At 58.1% G+C, this 10,548-nt stretch overlaps 2 protein-coding genes across 2 annotated transcripts in view; both read right to left on the reverse strand.

The window, feature by feature from the left end:
* The window catches only part of CROCC (ciliary rootlet coiled-coil, rootletin), a 20,739-nt gene extending 17,839 nt beyond the window's left edge, over positions 1-2,900 (reverse strand). Inside the window, 10 exon segments of the mRNA XM_053963054.1 lie at positions 5-60; positions 62-183; positions 186-211; positions 288-345; positions 348-393; positions 1,028-1,193; positions 1,335-1,426; positions 1,502-1,585; positions 1,662-1,841; positions 2,766-2,900. Of these exon segments, the coding sequence (XP_053819029.1) occupies positions 5-60; positions 62-183; positions 186-211; positions 288-345; positions 348-393; positions 1,028-1,193; positions 1,335-1,426; positions 1,502-1,585; positions 1,662-1,841; positions 2,766-2,900 (965 nt within the window).
* Positions 2,901-6,170: 3,270 nt separating this feature from the next.
* On the reverse strand, positions 6,171-9,873 carry NECAP2 (NECAP endocytosis associated 2). Its single transcript, XM_053962733.1, is given in 9 exon segments — positions 6,171-6,312; positions 6,617-6,692; positions 6,812-6,892; positions 6,895-6,973; positions 7,325-7,433; positions 7,957-8,038; positions 8,821-8,925; positions 9,003-9,103; positions 9,677-9,873. Coding segments are annotated over 9 exon segments (777 nt in total). The 5' UTR covers positions 9,772-9,873; the 3' UTR covers positions 6,171-6,263.
* Positions 9,874-10,548: the final 675 nt, after the last annotated feature.

The following is a 10,548-nucleotide window of genomic DNA, read 5'->3' on the forward strand; positions in this document are numbered from 1 at the left end:
GTACCTGGCTGCCAGGGTGGCTTTTTCCAGCTCCGCGTCCCGTGCCCGCGCCGCCAGCTGCTTCCTGCAGCTGCTCCAGGCGCAGCTCCTGCCGCTCGCGGGCCGCGCCCGCCTGGCTCTCGGCCAGCCGCAGGTTGGCGGCCAGGTGCAGGCAGGCGGCGTGGGCGGCGCGGCCCGTCCGGACACCTCGTGGCCCAGCTCCGACAGGTCCCTGCGCGGGCGGGAGGCGCAGGGTGGGATCCCCAGGGATCCCCGGAGGGAGGGATCCCGCCCCGCGCCCCGCTGACCTCTCGGTGGTGGCCTTCATCTCCCCGAAGTGGCGCCTGAAGGCCACCAGCTGCCGCAGAGGGTCAGGAGCCGGCTGTGCTCGTTGCTGAAGTAGGTGTTGAAGGACTGGGGTGGGATGGAGCGGGATCAACTATCCACTTTTGGGGTCACCGAATCCCAAATATCCCTCCTGGCCACACCCATCGCCCCCACAGTCCTCCACAGTCCACCCCAATTCTTGAGGGCACAGAGAGGGGTGGGGGGGTTGACACATCCCTGCCTCACATCCCCTTCCCATCACATCCCCCAAAACTCCAAATTCCTCTCCATGCAATATCCCCCATGGCCCCACATCCCTCCCACGGGTCCTGTGTAATTGTCCCTGACACGTTCCTGCATCCCTCTGCCTTATCTCCCTTTCCCATCCATGTCACATCCCCAAATCCTTCCCCATGGAACATCCCCTGCATCGTCCCTGACACATCCCTGCATCCACCTGCCTCGTCTCCATTTCCTATCCCAAATCCTTCCCCACAGGACATCACCCATGGCCCCACATCCCTCCTCTGTGACCCCACATCCCTCTGCCTTGCATCCTCTTCCCATCACGTGCCACACCCCCATACTCCCCAAATTCTGCTCTTTGCAGCATCCCCCACAACCCCACATCCCTCTCCATGATCCCACATCCCCCTGGCTCACACCCCTCTCCCTGCTGCTGCTCCCTGGTGTCCCCTGTCCCCGCCCGGGTGTCCCCCACCTCCTCCTCCCGCCTCCACTCCGCCTCCCGCTGCTCCAGCTCGTCCCGGGCCCGCGCCCAGTCCGCCGTGAGCTTCCGGATGTCCTCGCTCAGCGCCGCGTTGGCCACGTTGGCCTGTTCCAGCTGCTCCCGCAGCATCGAGTTCACCTGCACCAGGCTGCTGCTCCTGGGATCCGGGGGATCACTGGGGTCAGAATCCCCCAGGAATGCTGACATTCCCACCCACCTCTGCTGCTCCTGGGATCCCAGGGGATCACTGAGGTCAGCATCCCCTGGGAATCCTCACATCCCCCCGGGTCCTGCTCACCTCTGCTGCTCCTCCTCCAGCCGGATCAGGGCATTCTCCAGCTCATTGCTGCTCTCCTCATCGGGCTGGGAGCTGCTGGCATCCAGCTGGATCTGTGGGAACATCCCCCCACTGGCCATCACCCCGATTTGGGATTTGGGGCAGGGCACCCCCAAAGCCTCCCTCACCGTCAGCCTCTCCTGCTCCAGCTCCGTCGCCTTCTCCAGCAGCTGCTGCTCCACTTCCCCGCATTTCTTCTTGTACTGCAACACCTGGGGGAGAGACAGGGGGTGACACCGATGGGGGGGGACCCCAGATTATCCCAGTGCCCCCTCAGAAAGGATTTACCTTGGCTTGGAGCTTCTGCACCAGCTGGGCCTGGCGCTGCTGGCCCTCCTGGTAGGCCTGGAGCTTCCTCTTGTAGGCAGCCTGCTCCTCCTCCAGCAGCCTCCGGAGCTCGATGTTGTGCTGGGCCAGGCTCCGGCTCTCGGCTGCTTCCTCCGGCTCCAGCCGCAGGCTCTGCTCCAGCTGGGATTGGGGGAAACCCAGGATGGCACCCCCACACCCCTGAGCATCCCCCAGCCTCGCTTCTGAGAGTTCCACAGCAAATCCCAACCAGCCAAAGGCCCCGACTCCCACCTTCCCTCATTGCTCCATGCACAGGGAGGGGATGAATGGAAAACTTCAGGGGTGCTTTTAAGGATAACTCAACCTCCAGTCTGTGGGTTCAGCAAAGCCCCCTCCCAGTTTGCATGGAGGGGCTGATGGATAAAAGATCCTTGGGCACAGGAGTGGAAACTTGCCTGGGGATATTTTCCTGATATTCGCTTTTTTTTTAATAATGAGGCACAAACCGAGGGATTCTTCCAGTATGCCACCAGTCTGGGGCACACTCAGCACTGGGAGGGCCAAAGCCCTTTGGAATTCCTGGTTGCCAGGGCAAAGTGCTGGAAAACTGAAGGATTCCCACAGGGAGGGGGAGTTCCTTCCCAAAATCTAGCAGGACAAATACAACAGGGATGGACAAGCCCTGGCAAGCCAGGACTGGTCTGGACAATTCCCACCACGGGGACACCACAGTTCTCCTTCCCCACATGGAGAATGCTGGGGCTGGAGCTGGCACCACCTGGAGTTTGGGGTTAAAAAGGGGAATTTGGGAGAGCTGGCTGGGGGTGTTGTACTTGATGGCCAGCTCTGGATTTTGGGTTAAAAAGGGAGATTTGGGGGGCTGGCTGAGGGTGTTGTATTTGATGAACAACTCTGAATTTTGGGGATAAAAAAGGGGGATTTGGGGGGCTCACCCACTCGCTGAGGGCATTGTACTTGACAAACAACTCTGGATTTTGGGGTTAAAAAGGGGGATTTGTGGGGGCTCACCCGCTCACTGAGGACATTGTACTTGACAAACGACTCTGGATTTTGGGGTTAAAAAGGGGGATTTGGGGGGCTCACCCGCTCACTGAGGGCATTGTACTTGATGGCCAGCTCATCGCGCTCGGCCCGGCTCTGGGCCAGCAGGTCCTCGACGCGGGACAGCTCCTGCTGCAGGATCCTGTTCTCCTCCTGCAGGGACAGCAGCGAGGCCATGGCCCCTGCGGGATGGGATGGAAAGAGGTGGGATGGAATCTGGGATCCAGGATGGGATCTGGGATCTGGGATCCAGGATGGGATCTGGGATCTGGGATGGGATCCAGCCCGGAACACAGCCAGGCATCCTTTGCCAGCACGAGCTGCTCTGTTCCCCTTGGGAAGGGGCCAAACCCTCCCCAGGTGCAGCATTTGGATAAAGGATCCTCAGGGATAGGAACAACAACCTGCCTTGGGATCCTTCTCTCATATTTGCTTTGATTTTAATAATCAGGCACAAACAGGGGAATTTCCACCTAAATCCCACCACCCCTCAATTTGAGTCTCCTCCAGCCCATGAGGAGCGTTCTGCCCCCTGGCCCAGCTGGAAATGCCACCTCCCACACTCAGACATTCCAAGGAATGCCTTTGTGAGGGAAGAGCTGCTGGAAATGCACAGTTGTGGTCAAAAACCCATGAGAAGTTTGCAGTTGTGACTGCAAGGACGTTCAGATCCACGCTCACAATCACAAAGCTGCCAGGGATTTGCAGCTGCAACCACAAATGGCCAAAATCTGGAGTTTGGGATCACAAAGTGCTGCAGATCAACGGCTGTGATCCAAACCCACTTCATTTTGCAGCTGCAACATAAAACCTCTGTAAATGTGTGCTTGGGATCATAAAATCACAGCAGGTTTATAGCTGCAAGAGCAAAACTGCTGCAGATTTGTAGCTATGATCCCCAAACTGCTGCAAATCTGTGTTTGTGATCACAAAAACCCTGCAGATTTACAGCTGCAGTCATAAAACTGCCACAAATTTGCATTTTGATCCCAAAATTGCTGCAGACTTCCAGTTACAATCCCAAAACATGCTGCCGATTTACAGTCGCAACCACAAAATCACTAAAAACTCATGTTTGTGATCCCAAACCTGCTGCAGATTTACAGTCACAATCCCCAAACTGTTGCAAATTCATAGCTGATCCCAAACACTATGTAAATTCGTGTTTGTGATCCCAAAACTGCTGGAGATTTCCAGTTACAACAACAAAACTGCTGCAGATTTACAGTTGCAACCACAGAATCACTAAAAATTTGTGCTTGTGATCCCAAACCCTGCTGCAGACTCTCAGCTGTGATCCCCAAACCGCTGTAAATTCTCATTTAAGATCCCAAACCGCCGTAGATTCGCATTTGCGATCCCCAAACCACCGTAAATTCTCATTTACGATCCCAAACCGAGGCACTTTTCCATTCGCGGCCACAGACCCGCCCCCGATTCTCCGCCGGGATCGCGGAGCCGCCCCGATCCGCGATGTTCCCACCACAAACCCCCTTTGCCCTCCCAAACCCGCTGCCCCAGCGCCATTCCCGATCCCATTCCCGGTCCCATCCCACGCTCGCCCCGCCGGGGGGAGGCGGTGGCCCCACCTCAGCCCCGGGAGCATCTCCCGCGCCCCGGGCACCCCCTTGCCGCGGCCTCCTCGTCCCCAGCCCCTTTTCCCCGGATTTGGGGCGGTTCGGGCTCGGTGCCCGCCCGCGGGAAGCGGATGCGGGGTCAGGATTAGCCCGAAATCCGCATCCCCTCCCCGCGTGACGGCGGGAGCGGGGACCCTCCTCTTCCTGGAGGTCCCGACAGCGGCACGGCCCCATCCTCCCCCAGAAATCCCTCGGCATTCCCGGGCTCTGCCGACAAACCCACCCCGAGGCTCCCGGCGGGAGCGGAACGAGGAAAAGGAAGGGAAACAGAAGCAAACGCCAGCCCCCGGCGCCGGCCGTGCCCGGAGGGGGTGGGGAGGTCCTTACCCGGGACGGAGCCGCTCTCCAGCGGGCACGGCGCTCTCGGAGGGCCCTGGCCTTGAGCCCCGCGCTCCTTAAGCTCATTAACCCCGGGAGTTGGCTCCGGCAGGAAAAGCTCCGGGGTGGAGCGAGCCGGGGTTGCCAAGGGGTGAAGCGGCTTTAACACCCCCGGCATGCGGGGATGGCCCTGGGACTCCGGATCATCCCCCCCGCCGGAGCTTTAATTAACCCCCGCGTAATTAAAGACTTTCTGTCCCCACCCTGGTAGGGAAAAGTGGGCTTAAATCCCCAAGCCGGGCCCCAAATCCCCCAGGACGGGGGCTGGAGGCGTCCCTGCCCCTGAAACAAGGGATGGATCCGGTCCCAAGCCACGCTCCGGGCAGGAGGGGCTCGCCGGGCCGCCCTCCCTCGCCCCCCTCCGGCAGGGAAAGTGCCCTTTCTCTCCCGGAGAGCCGGAGATTACCCGGGCTGGGGAGCAGGCAGACAGGATTGAGGATTTACGGCGTCTTGGATGCCTCCAGCCAGGGGGAGCTGCCTCCGATTCCACCCCCCAGCACTTGAGTCCCAAAACCCCTCCTTTTCTCCTCATTTCCTCTCTTACCTTCCCCTCCTGGTGTCCTTCCCAACAGAAACCACTGCTAAGCAACAGGTTCTGTTGTGCTCCGTGTCCAATCCCATTCCCTGGGCACTGACAAGGAATGGGAATCATCAAAGCTCATCCTGGCTGCTCCGAGCCCGCCCAGGGGAGGAAAAAAACTCCAGTCTGGCATCAAAACCGTTTTATTGTTCACTTGGAAGCATTACATTCTCACCTGGGTTTGCTGCCGGGCCCAGGGGAAAGCTCTGAAAGCAAAATGCCCGTCATCCAGTTGGAAATGGAAAGGAAAATCCAAAGGGTTGGATAAAAATAAGTGGGATTTCGTACTTGAAAAAGCCTTAATATAAATAGGTAAGAAAATATTTATTTGTTTCAAGAGGAATCTCAACCCCAGCTCTGTCTAAGAGCCTGACTCCATTCTGTCCTTAATAAAATGTCCATGGAATTGAGTAAAAAAATCGTGTCTTCAAAATAAAGGAGTAAAACAAACTTCCCAGAGTAAGAAACAAGGAATTTCAGCATGGAAATGCCAGGATCAGGCTCTCCACATCCCAGTTAAGTGCTCAGAAAAAAAAATCCAGGCGGTGCTTGGCATCCTGGCAGGGACAGGTTTGAGTGGATCTGGGAGGTGGGATGGCTCCAGGAGGATGCTCCTCGCCGAGGGAAGGATTGATCCAGCCCAAAAGCACGAGCAGAAGGCAGAAGGAATCTCTGAGGAGACTCCAAGCTCTCCCTCCTTAGCAAGGAGAGGGATGGAGCTGATGGTTTTTCCCAAAGGAGAAGCCTCCGAGGTCTCCCATGATCCAGGCCCTGGATGTGGAGTGTTTTAAGGCACGTGGTTGTTTCTTTCCAGCACTTATTCCAGCATTTCGAGGCCAGGTGGGTTTAAGGGCAGGAGTGAGGTGTCCTGAGGCTGCTTCTTTGGTCCCACAGAATCCCGAGGGTTCCAGCACCCACGTGGGGAAAGGTGGATCAAGGCCGGGATCAGAACTGAACCCAGCCAGTGTTCCCCTGAGCCTGGTTGGAAGACGACCTGGAGAGAGGGAAAAACAGGGAAAAAAGGGTGTTTAGAGATGGTAAAGGCATCCAGGGAGGAAAATGGATCATCCAGGGGCACCCCAAAACTCTGGGGCAGCAGAGCAAGAAGTGCCCACGGGCCCAAACTCAGGGAATTGGCAGCACAGAGGCAGAGCCAGAGGCAGAGCCAGAGGCAGAGCTGCTTCTGAACACCAAAGTTGGGACTGGATGGAGCAGAGCCCCCACCCCAGCGGGACTTTCCAGCAAAACCAGGTGGTTTTGGGGCATCCACATCCCCCCCAAATCCCTCTCCTGCTCACCCTGAAGCTTTGGCAAAGTCTCCCCAGACATCAGCAGCAGGAGCAGCAGTGGGCTGAGGCCAGGACAACAGGGAGTCTGTCAGAAAGTTGGGAAGAGAGAAAACAAAACAGCAGAAGTGATTTCCCACTCTCATTCCCAGATTCCCTGCTTTGATGGATGAAGCAGCCCCTCAGGAACTCTGTGTGAGCACAGACCTGTGATGGGGGTTCCCGGGAGCTGGGCAGGTGTGGGGAGTGAGGCTGGGCGCTCCCCAGAGCTGGATTTTCCTCCAGGGGTGGCGGGAGCAAACTCAGGCCCCCAGGCCCTGCAGGACGTGGCCTGGTGCTCCCTGTCCCTCCTTCTTTTTTCTTCATGTTCTGAAAGGAGAGCAGGAAGTTTGGGTGGGATCACATTTAAATCCAGAGCTGGAGGGTGAAAACTCTGGAAGCCAAATTGTTTTAATTTGGGAATAAAATCCTTCACCACTGTGACACCCCACTGCTGTTGCATCCTTAGGGGTCACAGCAGGGGTGGATTTTACCCCAGATCCCACAGGCCTGGTTTTGGCAGCAGGAATTGATTGCACCACAACCCTGTGCAAATCCCTGCAGGCAGCATTATCCCCACGGGCTCTGCCCTGAGCCCACGCCCAGGGATTTTGGGAAGGAGCTGCTGCTTCCTCGTGCCACGCAAAAGAAGAGCTGGGATCAGCTGGGAAAGGCCCTCACAGCGATGTTGAGTTTGATGGTTTGTCCCTCCTTGAAGCCCAGATCCAGTTTGGGTCCCTGCTCCAGGTCCTGGGCCTGCCGGGCCAGCTCGCTCTGCTGCCTCACCCACCTGTGGGAATTAAATCCATGGAAAAGGAGACACAGCCCGCCCCAGGCTCCCCCAGACAAATAAATCCTGCTCAGGACCATCCCTCTGTGGCAGCAGCTCTGCAAAGGCCAAGGTGTGAGCCGAGACCTCACCTGAGGGAGCACCCAGGGGATGATTCCCAGCAGAGGCTGTTGGAGCCCCAGGGATCCCCCAGCCAGCACCACGTCCATCCATCCATCCCTCCCCAAAACCCCAAAATCCCACCATCCCCAGCACCTGGAGCAGCCCCTCAGGGCAGCTCCTTACAGGAAGCAGAGGAAGTAAATTGGGGAATCTGGATTGGGAATCTGGACACCCAGTTTTGGACTTGGGAAGCCCAGATGGGGACACTGCTGATCCAGGCTGGGAAATCCTGGAGAGAGAAGAGCTGCGAGTTTCTTCCTCTGCCCACACCTGCCCAGCCCAGCTCCCACTTCTCCACCTCTCCTGGAGGAGACCTGACAAAAATGGAGCTGAGAGGACCCAGGGAGAGGCAGAAACTCACTTGAAGTGGTCCTGGAGAGCCACATTGAAGTCAAAGGCATCCCCTCGGTCCACAAAGCCAACCCCGATGAACGCCCGGCGGCCTGGGCAGGAAGGAGGAGATTGGGATGGGATGGGATGGGATGGGATGGGATGGGGATGGGATGGGGATGCTCCATCCTGCACAGCCCCTGCCTGGCGCTGCCTCCAGAGGGAGCTGGGACACTGGAGACTGAGCCACAGGACTGGGGATCACAGAATCCCAGAATGGTTTGGGTTGGAAGGACTGTAAATCCCATCCCGTTCCACAGGCAGGGACACCTTCCACTATCCCAGGCTGCTCCAAGCCCCTTCCAACTTTGGACACTTGCAGGGTTCCAAGGGCAGCTGCTCTGGGCATCCTGTGCCAGGGCCTGCCCACCCTCACAGCCAGGAATTCCTGCCCAATATCCCATCCAGCCCTGCCCTCTGGCAGTGGGAAGCCATTCCCCGTGTCCTGTCCCTCCAGCCCTTGGCCCTTGTCCCTCTCCAGCTCTCCTGGAGCCACTTCAGGGACTGGAAGCCACAATTAGGTCACCCCAGAGCCTTCCCTTCTCCAAAGACATCTCCAGGTGTTTCACCTCTTTGGCTGCATCTAAACTTCAGTACAAACAAGCTTTTTAATTAACTGGCAGCAGGGGGGGGGGGGGGGGGGGGGGGGGGGGGCTCCTGCATCCTGCTGCCAACGCTGAGCAGCCAAACCCAAGTGTTTTTGTTCCTGGCGAAGGTCAGAGCCGTGGGAGGGAGGGAGGCAGCTCCTCCCTCTGCCCTCCCCGTGCAAGAATGGAAAGCAGGAATCCTTCCCGAGCGGGAGCAGCGAGGGCTCCGCGGGGTGTGCGGGACGCACCGTTCCCATCTTCAATCCGGATGACAAAGTACCGGCTGGAGTCCGTCACGCCCTCCACAGCGATCCCGGGGAACTGCTCCACAGGAGCCTGGGCAAAGAGCTCTCCTGGAACACAGCAAGGGGCCGGGTAACGCCGGGCCCAGCCCGCGCCGCTGCTCCCCGGAGCCCCGCATCCCCCTCACCCGAGGCCTTGTCCTCCAGCTTGATGAAGGCCGTGCTGCCCTTGGCCGTGATCCGCAGGCGGCCGCTCCAGGCCGGCTGGTCCAGCTGCCACTCCGCGGCCCTGGGGAGCAGGAAGGGAGCCTGAGCCCTGTGCCGCCCGCAGCCCCTGGGCTGCCCCGCAGCTCCTGTGCCTGCCTGCTAACAGGGTCACGGTGGGGGCAGCGGCATTTGCCGCGAGATGGCTCGTTTCACCCCAAAACAGCTGCTGCGTTTGGGCGGGGAGCAGGCAAGAGCTGCGCGGGAGGTTTCGGTTCCCTTTCCGCGGAGTTTCCAAACCCGAAGTTGCGTTAGGGACAGGCGGCTGTGCCAGGACGGGCTTCGGCTGTGGGTCACTGACGGGATGGGAACCCCAAAACACACGGGGGGACGGAGACTGCCCTGTGGGGTGGGGATGGGGGCAGAGACACCTCCCGAGGGAACCCACGGGGGGCTGAGGTTTCTCACGAAAGGGCTGAGACACCCCATGAGGGGCAGTTCTTGCTGCCCCACGGGAAGGGAGAGACCCCAAACGCCTCCTGGGAACCACAAATCCCACACACCTCATGAAGAGGGGACCCCACAAACCCCGCAGGGAGGGGGCGAGCCCCCCCACGCCAGGAGGCGCTGACACCCCGCGGGCGGGCGCGGGCCCCACCTGTAGCCGCGGTTGGAGGCCCGCGGCGGTACCCGGTACACGAGCACCGCCGGCTTCACGCACAGCACCGACTCGTACTCCTCCTCCGCCGCCATCGCGGCCCCGCCGCCGCTCTGTCCCGCCGCCTCGATGGTACCTCGGTGATGCCTCGCTGCTGCCTCCGCGGCTGCCCAGGAGCGGGCGGGGCCCGCCGAAGAGAGGCGCTTCCGCACCCGCGGCGCCCCCTAGCGCGCGGGAGGACCCGGTGCAGGGCGCTGCGGGAACTGGTCCCAGTTCACTGAGGGAACTGGAACCGGCTCTGGGCTCCGAGCCACGGAACTCCCAGGTTTCACTGGTTTTATAAATCAGGTAATTTCATAAATCAGATAATTTATTAGAGTATATTATTTCTATTTATTTCTATTATAGCGCTATATACTATTTATTATAGTATTATATGTTCTATAAGGTAGATACGGTATGTAAAATATATGTATTAGATACTGGGTTGTATAATATATATATAATTATATTTTTATTCTATATTAATTTATGTATTAATATTTCTATATTATATATTAATATTATATGTTTATATTATTTCTATTCTAAATAAATAGTTAAAAGTCATCAGAATTCCAAGGGAGCTGCCAGCGCTCCCAGATTCCTCACCCCAGGAGCCTCCAGCAACTTCTCTGGATATTATGGAGCACAACACCCAGGGGGGAGCCCAGCATGGAGCAACAAAATAATCACATTAGATGAAATGAGTTCAATTAACTGATTTGTGTGTTCTTCTCCAGGGAGAGGCAGCACTCACATCACACTTGGGATCCACATCTCCCCTTGGAGCACTGCCCTTCCCACCCTCCTCGGACTACTCCTCTCAACCA

Source organism: Vidua chalybeata, chromosome 22 (genome assembly GCF_026979565.1).
Source record: "Vidua chalybeata isolate OUT-0048 chromosome 22, bVidCha1 merged haplotype, whole genome shotgun sequence".
NCBI classification, from domain to species: domain Eukaryota; kingdom Metazoa; phylum Chordata; class Aves; order Passeriformes; family Viduidae; genus Vidua; species Vidua chalybeata.